Source organism: Micromys minutus (assembly GCF_963924665.1).
Source record: "Micromys minutus genome assembly, chromosome: 29".
NCBI classification, from domain to species: domain Eukaryota; kingdom Metazoa; phylum Chordata; class Mammalia; order Rodentia; family Muridae; genus Micromys; species Micromys minutus.
The window spans coordinates 25,824,364-25,846,384 of NC_137964.1; the positions used below are offsets into that span (position 1 = coordinate 25,824,364).

General features: G+C 41.1%; 1 protein-coding gene across 1 annotated transcript in view; it reads left to right on the forward strand.

Annotated features, from left to right (window-relative positions):
- IFT81 (intraflagellar transport 81) overlaps positions 1-20,498 on the forward strand; it is a 62,287-nt gene extending 41,789 nt beyond the window's left edge. The window contains exons 14-19 of the mRNA XM_080940771.1: positions 57-146; positions 8,939-9,025; positions 10,010-10,081; positions 10,539-10,628; positions 15,483-15,521; positions 19,863-20,498. Coding sequence (XP_080796897.1) covers positions 57-146; positions 8,939-9,025; positions 10,010-10,081; positions 10,539-10,628; positions 15,483-15,521; positions 19,863-20,045 — 561 coding nt within the window. The 3' untranslated portion in view covers positions 20,046-20,498. The remainder of the gene's footprint in view (positions 1-56; positions 147-8,938; positions 9,026-10,009; positions 10,082-10,538; positions 10,629-15,482; positions 15,522-19,862) is intronic.
- Positions 20,499-22,021: the final 1,523 nt, after the last annotated feature.

Here is a 22,021-nt window from a genome sequence, read left to right on the forward strand (position 1 = left end):
ATGCAGCATTTTTTTTTCATTTTTTAAAATGTCATGCCTTTTGCTTTAAATGACAGGTGAAAAAACTGAATTCCCTGGTATCAGAAAAGAAGTCAGCTTTAGCCCCAGTTATAAAAGAACTACGGCAGTTGCGTCAGAAATGTCAAGTAAGTTTGATTTTGATGGTTTTAGCTGTCGGCTTGGATATACTAGGTGGACTCTACGTATCTGATTTGGAGGTAATAGGAAGGAAATCAGTTACTGTACTGACATGACATAAGGCAGTGATGATGGGGCCACAAAGGTCTTGTTGGATTTATGTCACTTACTTTGTCATAAATCAGTGAGGGCTGAGGAGAAGGAATTCAAACAGAAATCCAAAATGAAAATTTTAAAAGTCATTTGCATTTGAGAGCTGTAAATATTAAATCTCATTCTCCTGTGGCCAAGTGAAGGCAAAATATCTCAGCACTAGCAGGGCAGCCTTAGATGGACGAGCTTACTGTTCTGGCAGGCACAGCAGGCAAACGCAGTAGATAAGTACTAGTGCAGTCACGTGGAGGCTAGTTCTAACCACAGCTTTAAAGAGCTGTCAGAGGTGAGTGCCCTCCTCAGCAAGATCCAGCGGCCTCTAGCATTTGGTTAGAGTTGCTGCTTCATCAGTCTCTGGAGTAATTTTAAGTTTGAGTGTGAGCCATCTTGCTTGTGCCTGAGGACGGAACTAGAAACCCAGTTCTACGTGAACACCATCTGTCAGAGTTAGCTCCAGAATGGAAAATCACAGACTTTGAAGTCAGTTATAGATATCATTTCCTTTTTATAGAAAATGCCACGCAGTCTGAGAGAGGTTTAGAAGCTTATCCAGATAGACAAATGGGAGGCAAACGTAGGGGTCTTATTCTAGTCTGCAAATTCTTCCTTCCTTCCTTCCTTCCTTCCTTCCTTCCTTCCTTTTTCTCTTTCTTTCCCTCCTTCCCTCCCTCCCTTTCTCTCTTTCTCCAGGGTCTTTCTCCCATATTACATAGCCCTGGTTGTTCTGGACTCTGTTTACCCCAGACTGGTCTTGGATTTAAAGAGATCCATGTGCCTCTTCCAAGCACTAGGATTAAAGGTGAATGCCATCATGTCCGACCTAAGATGCCTTATTTCAGTCTGTCTCACTACACACTGCTACCATCACAGAGGAGATGGAAGAGACAGCTCTGCTCTCTCTGGTTCATACTCTAAGTGATATAGTAGCAGCACATAAGAAAATTCAAGCAAGATAAAAGAAATCACGTCTAAAGAGCAAGTAATATATATATATATATATATATATATATATATATTACTTAATATATTGTAGAACAGGACAGAGGAACTCTAAGGAAGTTTTAAACCAGAGAAGCTGTAGGGGAGTTAGCAATGGGGACTTAGAGGTAGTGATGGTAATTTGATATTAACAATATTTATTAAGCACGAGCAATGTACCCTGTATTCTGACACTTCTCATTTAAACCTTACAGTCAATCCAAAGAGACAGGGACTTATGGAAAGAAAGGAACAAAGAGAGGGAAGAATGGAAGGAGGCCAGGAGGCAGACATAGAGACTAGGGATTTGTCTAAGATTGTATGGTAGCAAACAGCAGAGCATGTGTCTATAACGGTGCACTAGTAATGTAACGTGACCCCCTGGAGTCTTTGGGGATTTTTCTCTATTTCTGCCATCTGCCAGTCTTCTTACCACCATTTCTTTTTTTCCATATCATGGTGATTTCCTCCTCTTGTAGGAGCTAGTTATGCTTGAACCTCAGCTCCCAATACCTTCTTAAGTTCTCACACGATGGCCTTTTTAGTCCTGCTGTGCCAAAATGTCGACTACTAACTTCTCTGTTGTCTTTGATTTTATTTGTGTGTTTTGTGGTGCTAAAGATGGACTCCAGAACCTTTCACATGCTAGACAAGCACTACCACTAAACCCTTTCAAAGGTTTGGTTTGTTTGTTTTTACTATTATGATGTTGCAGATGGAGTCCAACATTTGACATATGCTAAGCAAAGTGTTGCACCAGTAAACTACATCCCCAAGTCTTAACAGCTATTGTTTACATTCAGTGTTTGGAAGAGGGTCTGACTGTTGCTTAGAACTCATGAGCTAAGGAAATCCCTCATCCCTTAGGCGGTGCCTTTCTATTTTATTTTGTTTCAATTTGTTTTAAGTGAAGATCTTACTCTGTAGTTCTGGCTGGCCTGAAGTCAGTATGTAGGCCAGGCTAGCCTTGAAATCATCGAGATCAGCCTGCCCCAGTCCCAGCGTGTTGGGACTAAAGGTTTGTGCCACCATGCCCTGTGCCACCATGCCCAGTGACACTACCGTATGTTTAAAGACCAAGAGTATTTTAATCTATTGTATACTTTCAACTTTAATGAGCTATCATTGAGTGTTTCTATTTCTCTTAGAAAGCATTCTAAGATTAAATTTTATAACTTTTTAAAATCAAGAATATTATCAACTCAAGATTCACAACTTAACATTTATCTAAATTTTTATAAGAAAAAGTTTATTTTCTTAGAGGCAATTCTATAGCTGTGTAATTAAAAGGAGTACTTACATGCAATTGTGACTGTACGCTCAACTTAGAGTATGCAATCTAATAGTTTTCTTAAAATACTTTTTATTGATGGATTGCTCTTTTCTTATAAAAGTAAGACTAAGCTGGAAGGGGTAGAGCTGGAGGATCATCTTTGGCTACATCTACATATTGAACTTGAAGCCACCATGGGCTACATGAGATCCTGTCTCAAAAGACTCTCCAAGCCCTAAAATTATACATGATTCAAGCTGTACAGCATTGTTTAAGGGAAAGTATGGAGGGATGGGGATGTGGAGCTCGGTTGGTAGAGTGCTTGCCTAACATGCCCGATCCCTCGCTTTAATCCCCAGAACCAAGCGAAACTGGACCTGTGGCAGACAGCTGTAATCCAGAACTGGGGCTAGGATGGGATGGAAGGGAAATGAGGTCATCTTTGACCACAGAGGCTGATGCTATAGTGGGGTACAGCCACACCCCCTGCAGCTTTCTCTCCATCCTAGGTTAAGGTGTGGCCTTATATCCCAGCTAGTACCTTCACTAAGCGCTGTGCTTCCTAGAGCACAGAAACCCCAGATTACCTTGTAGGTCTTATTTCTAGACAGAGCCTTCTTCTCCCCTTTACAGTCTCAAGGTGGCTTAGAGCACTTGCTGCTCTTCCAGAACCAGAGTCTAGGTCAGAGCAGCCACACAGGGCGCCTCACTATGTCCTGTAACTTAGCTCCAGAGATCTGATACCTTCTTCTGGCCACTATGGGCCCCTGCACATATGTGATAGACTCCCACAGAGACATGCATACATGTACATATAAATAAAAGTAAATCTTTTTTCAAGTCTATAAATGTAAGAAATTTCCTTCTTCTGTGGATCTCTTGTCCCAGTTGTGAGTAAACAGTGTCACTAAGGCCCTGTCTTAGTGGTGCCACATGCCCTTGATCCCAGTACTCAGGAGGCAGAGGCAGAAGGATCTCTGTGAGTTCAAAGCCAGCCTGGTCTACATAGTAAGTTCCAGGACAGCCAGGGCTGTTATACAGAGAGACCCTATTAAAAAAAAAAGAAAGAAAGAAAGAAAGGAAGGAAGGAAGGAAAGTTCAAGGTCAGCTAAGGCTATCTGAGACCTTGTCTCAGAAATACTATTTTTCGTATCTGTTTCTTCATCAAAGAGAGAGAATATAACTTAATAGGGCCTTAAATGTTTTCCAGAAATTTTATGGGAGTTAGTAAGTAGATTTTTTTTTTTTTTTTTTTTTTTTTTTTTTTTTTTTTTGTCTGCCTGTCTATTTGCTTATTTACTTAATGACAGAGTCTAATGGTGTAACCCTGGACTGGCCTGGAACTTACTATGTAGACTAGGCTAGTTTTGAATTCACAGAAATTCACCAGCCTCTGCTTCTGCTCCTGAGTGCTGGGATTAAAGACATGTAACAAAGATTTATTATTATTATTACTACTTGTATTTAGTGTGTGCATGTTTGTCTGTGTGTGGGGGACAACTACAAGAGCTAAAAAAAAGTCCTTGAATCCTCTGGATCTGGAATTATAGATGGTTATGAGCTGCCCAGTGTAGGTGCTGAGATCTGAACTCAGGTCTTGGAAGAAGAGTAGTCAGCACTCTTTACATCTGTGACAGGCCCTAATAATTATTTAATGGCTGCCTTGAATTTGTTTTATATATATATTTACTTTCTAAAAATCTATTTTTAGGGGCTAGGGATGTAGCTCAGTAGTAGAGCTTTATATAGCATGTGGAGAACCTTGTGTAAAGTTCTCTAACATACTCACAAATACACACTCACACACACACACACACACACACACACACACACACACACACACACACACACATCTTAAATACTAATTTTTATTGAAAGCAGACAATCAACCCTGATTGACATGGTGAAAATTTTTTGCTATACATTTTTTCCTTCTTCTGCTTTACACATTTTGAGACAAATCTGAAATTAGATGTGCTGTGCAATATAATCTGAAAGGTGTATTTTTGTAGATAGGTTTAGCTTGTTTCTGTTTCCTGACATACAGACATATTTAGTCTTAGTGGTACCATATTATGTTTGTATTTTGAGTTTAAAGCCTGTACAAAATTTTTCTCTTTAGCTCTCATTTTGTGTGTGTGCTGGAGTGACTGTGTTCCAGCGTGTGGTTTTCTTCTAGCCATTGAGTGTCTAACTTTACCATCAGTCACCTGCTGCATCAGATAGTGTCTATTAATTCCCTCCCAGAAAAGTAAGGAAACTGGTTTGCTCTGGTTTTGTGCTCATTTCAACTCTTTCACCACTCCTCTGACAATGGAGTTTATTTTGGTGTGTTATCTTAGTGTTTGCCTGTGTGCTTTGATTGTGCTTACACTGTGGTGTCTTTGTATTCTCCCATTCACTCCTAGATTTTTTTAATTAGAAAAACCAGCATCTCTGTCGTCTTCTGCCTTTTTTTTTCCTCCTTCTCCCTTCAGGCATTAGTCATTCCTCCTTAGTGTTTTTTTTTTTTTTTTTTTTAAAAGCTCGTATGTCTGTACCTACAAGTCTGGTGCTCTTCCTAATAGAGGCCTCAAAAATTACTCCACAGACCAGTAGCCCCCGCCATGGGTCCTTGTGTGTTCTAGGGTTTGTTTGCATATTTTACAACAGCTTAGTCAGTCATGCTTTCTTTCCTTGGGCATTTTTTGTAAAATGTAGTTCTGTAAACTGCAGGAATTAGATGTGGCTGTAGAGTAGATGTGAGGCTGTAGATTTATGTTAAGGCGATATATGATTGGACAGAAGAGAGATAGGTGGGAAAAGTCGAGGAGCAGAAGTAGAGGCAGGAGGCGGAGACAAGATGGAGGCAGACGTGCATGCTTCTCTCAGCCTATCTCTAGATTGGTAAGTTTGTTGTTACTCTTTCTGAGTTTCTATGGGTCTTTTATTTCATATAAAAGGGCAGTTTGTATCTTTGCCATTTGGATGTAAGCTTATTGTGTAGAGAATTTGTGGATTGAGAATTTAATATATAAATGTGTTTGAAAAGCTGCCGGGCTTTGGAGTCATGTTTGTGCCGTGCTGGGCAGTAGAGGAAAGAAACACACCGGGGCAGGACAGAAACAACAGGGGTGGTGGAGTGAACAGTGCCTGAGTTCTAGAGGCAGCCTGGAGTGCCAAGTGGTGTGGGGACCAAAAGTGTCCACAGAGTGAGACTGCAGGGGGCCGATAAAAGGCCAAGCGATCCAATTTAATAATTACCGAAACATGAGGCCAGCATGATTTTGGTAATTTGATCATGAAAAGAATGTGTTCATCCCACTGTTGAATACCAGATTTGCAGAACTGTTGAACTTTCTGGTGGATGATAGTTATATTTAGTAATGTTTCAGAAACCTTTCTAGCTGGAAAGCATTCTAGAGGTGGGTGTTAGTCACAACACTTAATAAAGACTAAGGTTAATTAACATTGTGTGCCGGTATATAGACTTTAGAATGATCTCATACACACATACACACACATAGACATATACACACATATGCACACACATAGACATACACATGCATACACACACATAAACACACACACTCATACACACGCACACACACATGCACACTCATAGACACATACATACACACACATAGACATGCACACACAGATAAACACACACAGATACGCACACACATGCATACACAAACACACACACATACACAGAAACATCACACACGTGTTGTTATCCTCTGGCATTTTTTTTTTCTTATTTCTCTATCTTTGAGAGTTTTTACTATTCTAGTTCCTACTTTATACAGTCATGTCTGCTTTAGGTTCGCCCCATAGTTACCAGTGCTCACCATTGCTGCCTGTGGTTCATACCTTCCTTCTAAGCAGCCACCCTCCATAAAAGTAATTCATTCATTCATTGGTCCTTCATTTGCTTGTTTGCATGGGGGCACATGGAGGTCAGAAGAGGGCATTAGACTCCCTGGAGCTGGAGGTAAAAGAGGCTGTGAGCCTCCTGACGTGGGCACTGGGAACCAAACCCAGGTCCTCTGAGGAAGCAGCAAGTGCTATAGCTGCCGACCCATCTCTCCAGCCCTCAGTTTTGTTTCACTCATTTATTGTGTGTATGTGTGCACACTCATGTCTGTTTCTCAGTCATTGTGTAAAACAAAATGCCCAAGTAACTCACCCCTGTTCTCTCAGCCTTCTGAGAGCCAGGGTAGCAGCTGTGTGCAGCCGTGCCCCGTGGAGGTCTTGTCTCCTGAATCCTGGCAGAAGGTGGTGCTGCCCACTTACTTTGCCTAGTGTTTTACAACAGTCATAAGCTAGGAGCTTGCAAGTTCTTAGACCATGTAGGTGGAGAAATCTAAACCTTAATTCATGTGCCTAAGTTCATGTACCCATGGCAGCCTCAGTATATTTTGATTGATCTGCATTTCAGATTCACAGTTTTAATAATTATTATTAAATTACATATTATTACTATTACTATTATTATTATTATTATTATTATTATTATTATTATTATTATCAGCCAGTCATGGTTGTTTACACCTTTAATCTCAGCATTTGAAAGGCAGAGGCAGGCAGATGTCTGTGGGTTCAAGACCACTCGGTCTACAAGATAAGTTTTAAGTTCTTGACAAACTAGAACTGCATGTTCCCAGTTATTTTGGTTTGTTTTTAAAAAAGGTTCTATAAACAACTGTAGCAAGTTCATCTTAGTGAGAAGCTTTCTAAGCACATACAGTTGCTGCTTTTTCTCTCATGTAAAAGACATATGATTGTTACATTCATTTATTTATTTTGTGGGGTGTGTGGTGTGTGAGTGTGTTGTGTGTGTGTGTGTGTGTGGTGTGTGAGTATGTTGTGTGTGTGGTGTGTGAGTGTGTTGTGTGTGTGAGTGTGTTGTGTGTGTGTTGTGTGTGTGTATGGATTGTGTGTGTGTGTGTGGTGTGTGCATGTGTGTGTGTGGTGTGTGCATGTGTGTGTGTGTGGTGTGTGCGTGTGTGTGTGTGGTGTGTGTGTGAGTATGGTGTGTGTGTGTGTGTGTGTGTGTGTGTGTGTATACATGCATAGATGACAGAGGTCAACTTGTGAAAGTCAGTTTTTTCCCACTGTGTGGGTCCCAGGGGTTGAACTTGGATATCAGACTTATCAACAAGTGTGCTACCCACTGAGCCACCTCCCTGGCTACTGCTTTAGCTTATGTAACCCACAGAACCACAGCCCTCTCTGCTGCTTTCACACTGTTCTCGTTACACCCAGCCATATATAGTCCCATGCCACAGAGACAGACAGCACGTGCAGCAGGACTCAAGCTTGCAACTTCTCAATGTATGCTCCTGTTTCCAAGGATGCTACTGTATAACTACAGTTGTCTTCAGGCTAATTTTAACCCTTCCTCTTTAACCCTTAACCCTTTGGGAGTTTCCAAACTGTTAGCAGCTTGGGTCTGCCACAGGGTCCTCAGTGCCAGTTCCTCACCCTCATGTTCCCGGTAGTTTCTCCTACCTCATGGATGTTCCTGTCCTTCTGCTGTGCAGACTCCTTTTCCCAAGATAACCACTGCCAGTCTCTTGTGTCTAAGACTGATGATTCTACTTCCTTGGCAATTCAGTTCAGCCTTGGATTTTAAGAGACATTTGTTTTTCCTTAACAAGCATTTGCAGATATTTATCATCCCTGTGTATTTGCAGGAGATTTCTGATTATCTCCTTCAAAATATCTAAATAAACTTTGAAACTACTGAATGAGCTTGAATTCACCGACTCTGCCCTTTACAGCAGTCTAATCTTGGCAAGGTTCTGACCTTCCTGGATGTTCTCTAAGCTGTATGTGGAGGTGACAGTCAGCACCTCCTTCAGTATTGTACATTTAGTTACTGTCCAGGGTTCTAATAGGACTCTAAGTTCTTCATCCCTCTGCATCCTCCTCACCCCCTATTCCCAGGCTCGGTCCAGAAATGGACTACTCACACATCCCTGAATTTTTGTTCTCCTTCGCTTCCAACCCTATTGGAAACACAGTGTTTCTTTTTTCCCAGCACCTCCTTTCCCTTGCTCACCTTCCCTAACCAATCTTACTAATCCCTCATTCTTGGTTAGGTTTCTCCAGGAAGTTGGATTAGGTCTGAGGTGCTCCTGGGGCTCTGAGCATCACTGGGGTGCTGCTTGTTCATTGTTGCTTCCCAGCTGCTAAGCTAGAGCCTGGCACACAGATCAGTACATGGAAGCCATTGTTCTTATCAGCACCTCCATCTGTCATAATTCTCAAATGTCCAGTTGTATAAATAACTCGTAAGTATGCCAGGAAACTTAGAGTTAAGTTACAGGACTGACAAGGGCGCGCATTGTTTCCGAGGCGCGTTTTCTGCCTTTGTTTTTCACTTAATCATCTGCCCTTTCAAACTAGGAACTGACCCAGGAGTGCGATGAGAAGAAAGCCCAGTATGATAGCTGTGCAGCAGGCCTTGAAAGCAACCGGTCCAAATTAGAGCAGGTAAGAAGAGAGCATTTGTTCTAACAGCTGAGCCAAAGCTGCCCGAGTGCACATTTTCACCCCCTCAGTGTCATTACATTTTTGCATCTTTACCGACGCCTCCTAGCATGCCTCCAAAGTACCAGAAATTCTTATCCCTTTAAACTTGATATGTATACTCTGAATTTTTCCATCTGTATGACCACCATCAAAGCCTAAGATCCACTTTCTCTTGGCCAGACCCCTGTTATAACCATCTATCCACTTGTGTCTTCCTATGTTTAATCTCCTAGAGCAGACATGGTGTCATATATAAGCCACCCTCCATTGGCTTCCCAGTATACTTGAAGTAAAGCTAACCTTCAGGCTGACCTGTATGGAGCTCCAGATGCCTGGTCAAGGTTATACTGTTTCCTGTAGTCCTCCTCCTTGTCCAGCACAGTGGCCTTATGTCTGAACTCCAAACTGGCTAAGCTCAGTTCTACTTCGAGGTTACTGTGTGTGCTCCTGTCTGCCTGGGACACTCAGTGTCTTCTTCCCCATTACCTTGAGCATATAGATCTCAGCCTGAAAGTTAGCTTCTACTCAGCACACCTCTGATCACTCTGCCTCAAGTTTCCCACTCCCCACCCCAGGCTGACCCACCTCCCTGCCCCATCTCCCCAGTGCTGAGTTGTCCACAGGAACCTGCCTCCATCAGGAACAGTCTTCATTCCTATTTCCTTACTTATGAGGGGAAGGACCCCACCTTCTTCCTCACCACTGTGTCCCTAGCTCTTCCAAGAGTGCTAGACATTCAATAGAACTTAATAAATGACTAACTGCACCTGAGGTTAAAACATGCTAGGACTAGTCTCAGGACCAGAGCTGCTTGCCTCCAATGTTGTCATAAATGAGCTTGTTCGAGGAGATGGTTCTGATAGTCGCTCTTCTCTTGTGCATTTGCAGCCGATGTGTCTTTGTTCTTTTAATAATCTGTTGCCCATGTAACGTTATACACTGTAGGAAGTGCGAGGACTCCGTGAAGAATGTCTTCAAGAAGAAAGTAAATACCACTATACAAACTGCATGATCAAGGTAAGGCAAAGGTCTGAAGCTTTCCTGAATACGTTTAAATTTTGTCATTTCTTTTGTTTGTTTGTGTTTTGAGACATGGTCTCTCTATAGTCCTGGTTGTCCTGAAATTGACTACATAGATTAGGCTGACCTCAAACTCAACAAGATCTGTCTGCCTCTACTTCCTGAGAGGAATCAAAGATGTGCACCACCATAACTGACTGCAAAATTATTTCATTGGTTTATTGATTGTGTATGTATGTGATTATATATACCACATACCCTGGTGCACATGTGGAGTTCAGAGAACAATTTACAGGACTCAGTGTTCTCTTTCTACCCTTTGGGTACTGGGGGTTGAACGTAAGTTGTCGGACTTTGTGGCAAGGGCCTTTACCCACTGAACCATTTTGTAGGCCCAGTCTGAAATGACCCTCCCTCATATTAACAACTTCCTGAAACTCATTTTTGTATTTAGAACCTAGAAGTTCAGCTTCGTCGAGCTACCGATGAGATGAAGGCCTACGTCTCTTCTGATCAACAAGAAAAGAGGAAAGCAATTAGGCAAGTGATTTGTGTTTTTATATGATTGATTCCATGTCTTTTTTTTCCCTTACAACTTTATTTTTAAAAACAGAGATACATGTCCAGATTTTTTAAAAGAATTTTGGCATAAAACTATATGAATGTATTTTTGTCAGTACTTGATATTTTAAAAGGTTTGATAATATGCATTGAAATCTTATTAGTTACAATAAGCATAAAGTACATGTAAAACAAAACATAACATGGAAATAGTCAAAGTTTTTTTGGTGTGTATAGATTAAACTGACTCCGTGTCTTTACCTATAGAAGGTTTATATTTGCAATAGGAACAGAGTATTTTAGCTATCAGATGCTAAGCTCCTGTTGAAGACTGAATTGTAGGATAGTCTAGCTCTCCTAATGGGGTAAGAGTGCACATAATTGTACTTCTTCCTTGCTTTTAATGTAGCAGATATATCTATTTATATAAAATTTGTCACTTTAGCCATTTATAAGCATGTGATTAGTGGCCCTTATTCCATTCATCATGCTGAGCCATCACCACTGTCTGGTTCCAAAGCCTTTCACATCATCAATCATTAACCCCACTCCAAGCCCCAGGAGTATGTGTGCTTTTATATGTGCTCTCCATAAGCATTAGCGTTTTAATGTCCTCTCTTTAAGCTCACATGGCTGGGACTTTGGTCATCTACCTGCTAATTATGCAGTGTGACAACTGCCTTTTAGCTAGAAGCATGTGACTACAGTATGCCAGCCTCTGAAATGAGAACTATATGTAAACACTGCTTAGTCCTTGAAGGGTAAGTTGTTGTAGTCTCAACTGTGGCATAGTCTTGCCTTAAAATAATTTATTTGCAAAATATTTGCAAATTGGAAAAATGCAGTCATGGTAGATAAGCCTTTTTCGCCCATCGTCACAGTTAGACATTTTCTTCTTGCTCTCCAGAAAGAACACTAAAGGGAGGGGTCACATTTGGCTGAGCCCTCACTTGAGATTTTGAGCAACTGTGCATGCGTTAGTGTTACCAGAAGGAGCCTGGGAACTTCTCTGTTGTAGAAATTGTCTGTTGCAGAGTCTGAGTAGTGTGCTGGAAGGCAAGGCAGCCTGGAGATCTCCTATAAATAGAATGATTTAGTACGTGCTCTCACGCATTAAACTATAAAAGTCTTTATTCAGATTCTTTCAAACAATTTAAAATTTGGGTTTTTTTTCTTTCTTTCTTTTTCTTTTCTTTCTTTCTTTTTTTTTTTTTTTTAAGACAGGGTTTCTCTGTGTACTCCTAGCCTCAAACCAGGAGTACTACATTCACTTGTAGACCAGGCTGGCCTCAAACTCACAGAGATCCACCTGCCTCTGCCTCCAAGTAGCAAGGTGTTCACTACTACTGCTCAGCCCATACTTGTTCTTACAGTCATATTGTCAGTGGTAAAAAATAATAGTTGATTTGTTCTTAAGAACAGACATTTTAGAGTTTTCATTTAGTTCTTCAAGGTTATCAGTATAAAATAAAGAAGGCTATATAATTGCTTCTGAACTGTTAAATGTGATGATTTTCTGACAGGATTACTTCATCACTAAAAATGTCAGCATGGAGCCCATAGGACGACTCAGTGGATAAGGGTATATTTCCTTCCTCCCTGACAACCTGGGTTTGTTTGTTTGTCCCCAAAACCCACATGGGAAGAAGATGGTAGATGGCTCGGTGGGCAAGGTGCTCACTGCACAAGTGTGAGGACCTGAGTGTGAGTCTCCAGCATCCACACAGAGAGCAGATACGATGGCATGTTTCTGTAACCCCTGCAGTGAGGGTCAGAGACAGACATTTCCCAGGCCTCACTGCCCAGCTAGTCTACCCAGAAAATCAAGCTCTGGGTTCAGGGAGAGAGACTGGCTTAGACATTAGGAAGAGAAAGAGGGAGGTCCCTGAAGCCAGCTGCCTCTACACAGCCCACGTGCAGGTGCACATCCCCATATGACATGCACACATAATTATAAACTTTCATGTTCCCCAAGCTTTCTTGTAGAAAAGTATTGTGCCATGACTACCACAGTGCATATACACATTGTAAAAGGGACCTGCAAAATGGCTCAGAGGTTACAGCTGCTTGCCAACAAGCCTAGCGACATGAGTAAGGTCCTGCAGGTCGTCCTCTGATGTAAGTGTGCCTTCTGTGCTTCTCAGCAAGACCCTGGGTCCCTCCTGGGCATCCCCATTCTCGCCACTCCTGTGCCTTGCATTGCTGGGGCACGACCTTGCTCGGGTGGTGCTGCTGGGATTTCTGTCTTATCTTGCTTAATTCTTCAAATAGTACAGTCTAAGTTTGCACAGAGAAACAAAAACAGTATTTGCATTTAAATATAAGAGTTGGCCAGGCATGTTGGCACATGTTTTTAATCACAGCACTTGGGAGGCAGAGGCAGGTAGTTCTCTATGAGTTTGAGGCCAGAGCTGTTACACAGAAAAACCCTGTCTCACAAAACCCTAAATAAACAAAGAACTATACAGAGTCTAAAGATCCCTCCCACATTCCTTGCTCAGTCAGGGTTTCTATTGTTGTGATAAAATACTATGCACCAAAATCAGTGGAGCTCAGGGCAGGAATCCAATTAGTGAGAGGCAGGAGCTGATGCAGAGCCATGAAGGGGTGCTGCTCTTTGGCTTGCTCCCCATGGCTTGCTCAGCCTGAGTTTGTAGAGCACCCAGGACTGACAACTCTGGGATGGCACCACCCACACTGAGCAGGGCCCTCTTACACACATTACTGATTAAGAAAATGTAATTCCAGGCTTGCCTACAACCTGATCTAATGGAGACAATTTCTCAGTTGAGAGTCCTTTTCCCTAAAAGACTCCATCTCATCCTCGAAGTCTGAGGCACAGGAGGGGCTAGGATGGGGATGCACAGGAGGTACCAGGCTAGGAGCACAGACAGCACACTTGTGTCAGGATGGCCTGCAGGACTTTAAACTCACTTTCCACAATGTGCATAAAAGTCAGAGGTCAGGTTGGCATAAACTACTCTGGACACTTCCATCTGTTCCTTAACCCTTTAACCTTAACATGTCACCTACTTTAAATCCTACTTTTTTCTTACACGGCATTAAAATATAATTATACTTTAATTTTTAAATTCTTTGAATTTTTTCTTTAAATGATTTTTAGCTTATAAAATTATTTGTAAAACCAAAAATTAATCATTATAAGTAGAAAGGGAGTGCTTTCCAGACAAAATGTGGTGAGCATGGTGGCACATACCTGGGGCCTCAGCACTGGGAGGCTGAGATTAAAGGATCATGGGTTTAGGACTGGGCCTGAGAAAAATGGCAGGACCTTGTTAAGGTGTGTATTTGATTTTGTGTGTGTGTGTGTGTGTGTATGTGTGTGTGTGTGTGTGTGTGTGTGTTCCAACACTCAGGAGGCGGAGCAGACAGATCAGACAGATCGCTGTGGACTCAAAGCCAGCCTTGTTTACCTGAGTGAATTCAAAACCAACCAAATGCCTAGTAAGACTCTGTTGAAAGGAAGAAAGAAAGAATGAAAGAAAGGGGGAGGGGAGGCAAAAAGAAAGGAAAGGGAAGAAAAGGAAAGAAAAGGACCTAATGTGTGGTGTCACACCCCTGTAAACACAGCACTTAAGAGGTGAAGGCAGGTGGCTCAGTAATTCAAGGCCAGCTAAATTTGAGGCTATACTGTGCTCTGTGAGATCCTGTTAAAAGGGTGGGAAGAAGGAGATGGGGGTGGAGAATGACTGGAGAGATGGCTTAAAGCAGTGGTTCTCCACCCTCCTAATGCTGAAGCCCCAATACAGTTCTCACCTTGTGGTGACCCCCAGCCATACAGCTAATGAATTTTGCTACTATTATGAATAATTATGTAAATATCTATGTTTTCCAATGGACTTAGGTGATCCCTGTGGATGTGTTTTCAACCTCCAAAGCAGTTGAGGTCCACAGGTTAAGAACACTGGCCTAGAGATTAAGAGCACTGTCTCCTCTTCCAGAGGATCTGGGCTGGATTCCCAGCACCGACATGGTGGCTCACAGCCATGTATAACTTCAGTTCCAGGGGATTCAGCACCCACTTATGGCCTCAGACTAATTTGGCACACATGTAGTATACAAACATACATGCAGACAAAACACCCAAATACATGAAATAAAATAAGAAATTTGAAAGGTGCAGGCCATATTGTCATGGCTCATGCTTTAGCAGTCTACTGTTAACACTTCAGTGTACACTGTACAGTATTCAACCATGAACATGCTACACATACATGGGAAATATATGTATATGCACATGTGTGTGTACAAAAATAATTTTAAATTATCTAAATACTCGTTTAGAGTTTTCTACTTCAGTGTGTACAGATTTGCCTCGTTTTCACACTCTGTCAGTCCTTTCAGTAGATGACTTGCATCTGCATGAGCCCGTCCCGTGCACAGCTTTCAGTGTTCTCTGTGCCGCTGAAATAATGAGTATTTGCTTCCATGTCTCTGAAGTTGTGGGAGTTCTTCTGCAGGCTGGCTTCCTGGAAGCAGGGTTGGAGAGTCAGACACTTGTTTATTTAATAGACTCTAAAATGCAATGTGTAATTTAAGCAAATGGGTTGCCAGTTTTAAGGGTAGTTTAACCAGAAATAGTATTATATCTTAATCTTCCTAATTTCCTATATAAGGCTTTGTCCCTTTTTCCCTTTTAAATTACTGTTTGCTGGAAGAAATGACTAAACATGAAGAAAAACAAAGTGTCTGATGAGTCCCGTTCTGATCCTGCCCTAAACTGTAAATGCATACAGATGTGTTGATTTATAATTCCATTGTATGATTAAATCAGTCAAGCTAAGATTGGATATTCTGTTGACTCCCTAGGGAACAGTATACCAGAAATATTACTGAACAAGAAAACCTCGGTAAGGTAAGAAGTACTTTTTTAATGTTTCTGATTCAGACTTTTTATTGCATAGCTCTGACACTCGTTCTTTTGGAGGCTACAGCTTCGAGGGGTCACTGCTTCCTTTCTGAAGACTATAAAGAACCAGTGAGGTGGTGCTGAGTGTTAGCCTGTGTGATGACCTGAGGTCAGCGTCCAGGACTCACAGGCTAGAGAGCCAAGTCCTAACACACACACACACACACACACACACACACACACATATACAGGGGGGAGAGGAACTTGTAAGTTTTATACCTGATTCTTTAGAGCAGTGGTTCTCAACCTTCCCTTTAATACAGTCAGTCCCTTGTGTGCTGCTGACCCCCAACCATGAAATCATTTTTGTTGCTACTTCATAATTGTAATTTTGATACTGTTATGAATTATAATACAAATATTTGTGTTTTCTGATGGTGACCCTGGTAAAAGGGTCACTTGGTCCCCAAAGGGATGGCAACCCACAGTTTGAGAACTGCTATGTTATAGGGTGTCAGAATTGCATCCAAAGGGAAAAAAATGGAATTTTCATGTTAGAAATTAATGTATTTGAATTAGTTTATATAAACCTTCATTTGTATAATAATGCATTTAACAATAGGTTTTTTAGATTTTTGGTATGTCAGTAGGTCAGTAGGCTTTCATCTAAAAATTCCATGTTATGTTAATATGAAATTATTCCCTATGGGGCTTAAGGAGGGGGGCTGGAGAGATGGCTCAGTGGCTAAGAGCACTGACTGCTCTTCCAGAGGTCCTGAGTTCAATTCCCAGCAACCACATGGTGGCTCACAACCATTTGTAATGGGATCTGATGACCTCTTCTGGTGTGTCTGAACACAGCTACAGTGTGCTCATAATAAATAAATAAATAAATCTTTAAAAAAAAAAAAAAAGAAAGAAAGGAAGGAAGGAAGGAAGAAATGGGGCTGGAGAAATAGTTCAGTGATTCAGAGCACCGCCTGCTCTTCTATGTGCAATTCCCAGCAACCACATGGTGGCTCACAATTGTCTCTAAGTTCAGTTCCAAGGAATCCCATGTCCCCTTCTGGTGTCTGTGCAAATCAGACATACATGTGGTACCAGCAGACATGTAGGCAAACCACTCATAACACATATAGATAAATATACAGTAATATATTTATTGATTAGATATTTTATAAATATATTATTATATTATATAAATATATATTCATATACCATAAAAATATTTGTATTTAACAGCTCACACTGAACTATAATATATACTATGAATATATAAATATATTTTTATAATATATAAAATATTTATACATTAATATCATGTGTTATATTTATTATATTCATAATATATTAATGATATAATGAACATATTATCTTAATATATGATATAATAAAGATATGAATGTATATTTATCTGTTCATTATGGGTTATGACATATATGTAATCTTTTAATTTAGAACATCTGGATGAATGTTGATGAGTATAAAAACGCACTTATAAAACCTTAAATATCTCTACAAGCTTAATTTCTAAGCCCAATTACAGCTGTTCCTTGGGCTGGGTGAGGCTCAGTGACAGTGTACATGCTGAAAAGGCCTGCAAAAGCCTGGTTTTAGTCTCCAGCACTAAGAAGAAATTCTCCTTCCAGTGTAATGTTTCTTAAGCAAGATCTGGGGGAAAGCTTTAGGATCGATCAGATATAAAGGATTTTTAAGCAGAGTGAGTCAGTGACTAACCCATAACAGAATTTGAACACTTCTTACTCCTCTCACTTCTAGAGTGGATTTCCAAGATAGCCCCACAGTAGAGCTAGTGTTTCCAAGTGTGTGCTCACACACAAACAGAGGTCCTGGCCCCATGCTGCCCTCCTCCATTGTTCTCCACCTGGTCCCTGGAGAGAAGAGCTCACACTGAACTGTGAGCTCCCAGGTCCCCCTCACCAAGCCTGGGGGTTCTCCTGCATCTGTCTCCCTTCCTGTGCTGAGGTTACAGATGTAGGTATTGGGGATCCTAACTCAGGTCCTCACACTTGAGTGTAACAAATGTGCTCAGCCACTGAGCCAGTAGCTGGTCTTTAAGTAATTCTTACAAGTTGTTAGCATTTTGGGAGAGAAATTATTTCAGTAATATAAGAAAAATTATAATTTAAGTTTACCACATCTGAAAAGGTCATGCTCAGAACTCTTAAAAATCTTAGGATACTTTAGTGGTCTTTTTAAATACTTTTAATTTGTGAACACAAAAGTGCTTGTGGTGAGATACATCACTCACAACATACTAGGCCTGTGCTTTCTGTAAAACATTTTTTAAAATGGTTGGCTACATTACAATTATTTCTGAAAATTCCCCTGTGTGTTCTCTTACTGTTAACTGTTGTATTTCTCAGTACCCATAGCTGGGTGGACAGTATTTAATCAGTGGTTTAAATCTCGCCTGCATCCTGGTTCATTCTCTTATTTGGGCAAGCAGCAGTCACCAGGGCTCTCATTTGTCCTGAAGATCGGTAGACGAGCCGTGTCCTAAAAGAGGAAAGATGAGTGTGTTCCTTGTGGCTGTGTGCTTGCTTGTCTCTCACCCTCCTGATGATTTCCTCACACCGCATCTGTTGACGTTTCTGTCACAGTGGTTCCCTGTGTGTGTGTGTGCGCGTGCGTGCACACACACGAGCTGCCACCCCACCCTTCTTTCTTGCTGCCTCTTTGTTCTGACTCCTCTTTCCTGTCAGCCTTCCTTCATTTCCTTCAGAACCAAAGTATAATTTTACAATGCATTGAAAACATTTTCACTTCTATTTATAATAGTAGTCAATAAGTAAACCAGTTTTAGCAGGTGGAATCATCCAGACAGTAATAAAAATAATTCTGGGGGCTGGAGAGATGGCTCAGTGGTTAAGAGGATCCAGATTCAATTCCCAGCACCCACATGGCTGCTCATGTCCTTCTGTAACTCTAGACTGATGATTAGACACCCATCTGGTCTCCATGGGGACCAAACATGTATCTGGTGCACAGACATGCCTACAAGCAGAACATCCATACCTACAAAGGAAAACATAAGTGTTCTTTTCTTTTCCTTCATTCTTCCCTCCCTCCCTTCCTCCTTCCCTTTGTTCCTTTCTCCCTCCCTCCCTCCCTCCCTCCCTTCCTTCCTTCCTTTCTGTGTTGGAGACAGGGTCTCTCTATGTACCCCTGGCTGTCCTGTGCTCTATAGTCAGGCTAGCAATAAGTTTTATTTTTTAAAAATATTTCTCATAAAGATTTTGGCCTGTTAAATGGTAAACACCTTTTTAAAAAAATCATTGACTTCTCTGAAGAAGATATGCATGTGATTTGATAACTTGAACTTACACAGAATGTGTATGATTTCAAGGTACAGACATATATTTAATGATAATAGCATACACAACATAATTTAGCCTATCAAGTATGTTTTTACATGAAGAAAAATAGTATAAAGTGCATGTTTTTTGTGTCCCTGATTATTAGTTACATTTGGCAGTTAAGAAAACCAAGATCTGGGCTGGAGAGATGGCTCAGCGGTTAAGAGCACTGGCTGCTCTTCCAGAGGTCCTGAGTTCAAATCCTAACAACCACATGGTGGCTCAAAACCATCTGTAATGGATCTGATACTCTCTTCTGGTGTGTCTGAAGACAGCGACAGTGTACTCATACATAAAATAAATAAATAAATCTTTTAAAAAAAGAAAGAAAGGAAAGCAAACCAATATCCAGGGAACCTAAGTACCTGTTCATAACTAGTGACAGGACCTCAGCTGGCCCGAAGGCCCTTAGACTTGGTCTGGATTCTGTGCTGGCAGATGGTCTGCTTCTGTACTTCCTGTGAATTTTCCCTCCCCTCCCTTCCCCATCCCTTCTCCTCTCATTTCTCTCATGACCTATTTGTTTGTTTCTTTCCCTTGATCTTAGCCAAAAGACTAAGAAGCAATATGTTTGTTTTATGTGGATGAATAGTGGCCTAAATTTATGTAAGTGTACCAAATGTGTGCCCCTGAACTCTGGAGTTCCAGATGTTTGTGAGCCACCATGTGGGTGCTGGGAATCAAACCTGAGTTCTCTGCAAGAACAGCACGTGTTTCTAGCCTCTGAGCCATCTCTCCAGCCCCTTCTTCTGACCTTTTTAGCATCAGGTTATTCTACATATACCTTAAATTTAGTTAACGTTTTAAATATTCTTTGTGTGTTTTAGAGGAGAGCATATTTGCTTTATTAACACTCATGAGATGTTCAAAACATACCATGTTCCTCTGAGTCACAATGACAGAAGTAAATCCCTCTAACCAATAATTTATTATTCTTGGTGTTTTGTTTTCTTTTGTTTAATGATAGAAACTCCGGGAAAAACAAAAAGCTGTACGAGAAAGTCATGGTCCAAACATGAAGCAAGCAAAAATGTGGCGTGATCTTGAACAACTGATGGAATGTAAAAAACAGTGCTTTCTGAAGCAGCAGAACCCAGCCTCTATTGGCCAGGTAATTCAGGAGGGCGGAGAGGACCGACTGGTTCTCTGAGCCCTGTGTCCGCTGGGCTTAGGTCACATCTGCGCATCTGCATAACGTGCTTCCTTCTCGGAAGTGACTTATTCATCCTTTGCTTTCAGACTAGCTGCCCCTTCTAAAGTTGTCTTGGAAATGAAGTGAAGGCAGATCAGGTTTTAAAGGGCTTTTTAACTGAAGAAGAGGCTTTCGTTGTTTGTTTAGCTTAGTCATCGAGTGGTGTCTCCTGAGTTTTATGAGAAAGGGCTAAGCTTGCTCTCTGTAATGTAAACATGTGTCCATTAAGAACCATGTAGTTTTTAAAGCTGTAATAACCGATGGATTAATGTTTTTCTCAGTCTCGTTTTCTGACTTAGAGGACTGAGGAAACGCTTGTCTGAAGTCAGCAGTCCCTGTGGTTTCACTTCAGCTTTTCTCTTCTATAAAATGCAAACCAATTGACGTTGTGAAAAGCATTTGTGTTGTTCATGTGAGTTCAAAACAAATAAAGCCTGAGACCTGTCATGGCTGCTGATCTTAAATAACATAGTTGTGTCAAAAGTTTTCTTTTAAAAATGTCTTATGACATTCATGTCTCATCTCAGGATTCTCACTCATTTTCACCAGGTGTGGACTTCGTAATGCAATGGTTGTGTTGTCTTGAGGGTTGTTATTACAAATATGAAATTGTCATAAAATACAGATGCAGCAGAGGCTGGAGGCTGACACGAGGCTTCCAGTGACGTTAAGAATATAAGGTGCTCCCAGCCTCTGCTGCATGGGGACTGCAGACTTAAAGATTTCATTAAAGAAAGATATTAAACTTGCATGTTCTCTCTTACTTTTTTGTTTTTTGCTTCAATCTGAGTTTTAAAATGTCTTTAGAGTTGAAAACCCAGGTTTTAAATTGTTAGTATGCCCTTTGTAGACTAGTTCTTTTTAACTACTCTTTTTAAAAAGTAATGAAAATATGTGTTGGGTAAAATATACAGACATGGATCTCTTTGTCCCAAGTTTAATCTGCTCTCAACAATTGTTTGAAAGCTTCTTTGTTAGTAATCAGAATCTCAGTGTCTACCTCTGCTTTCCATACATCCATGTGTGCCTGTGCATATGATCCATGTATGTGTGTGTACATACACACGGGCACACACAGAGAGAAAGGAGAAGAGGAGGAAGGAGAAAATGAGCATCTGTGACTAAGCCTGGTCCTCAGTTTAATTGCCCTCTTATCTGGACAAGTGTCAGCTACCGGCATTGGTAGTGTAAGGGAAGAAACCCTTCTTAATTCAGTAATCAGTTTTGCTCACCAAGACAGATGCTGTTTGTGTGGGATCAGCTGTAGGCTTGGCGTGGTTTTAGTCACATGTAATGCCCCATTAACCAGAATGTGAATCCTGTAGTGAAGACTTGAAAGACTAGATGGCTTTTCAAAAACAGCACTTGACCTCCCCAGAGGGAATCTCATGAGATCGCTGCACCCAGAGGCAGATCTGTTTTTTAGCCCCACATTCTGACATTTTCCTAAGTTCTGGAATTGTGACGGACAGCCCCAGGCCACTCCAGGTTCTGATTGAGCCTCACCTGCCATCTTTCCTCTGCACAGAGCAAGTGTGTGGATTACACACAAAGGCAGCTCCAAAATGGCTTTAATAATTGAAGCAGAACATTGTTATCACTTCAAGAAAAGCAAATTGGAAAAAACCTCTAAAAGAACAAGTTATTTATAGCTTTTACGTAACATTGGACACTTAGTAACACAGCTTAATGGGTTTCATGCAGAATTTCCCTTCCACTTGCCCATGACTTGATTGGAACATTAAGAAGCTTTGACTAGCCCTGACAGTTTTGACAGCTTGTACTTAGTAAAGAAGTTCTTGCTCCATTTTTTTCCATCAAGGTTAATATGCTAACTGGCTAATTGATGAGCACACTTAATCATTTTAGAAAATAATTGTCTTTCATGTGATGGCCCAAATAAAGGAGAAAAATGTCGGCTGCGAATCTGCCTC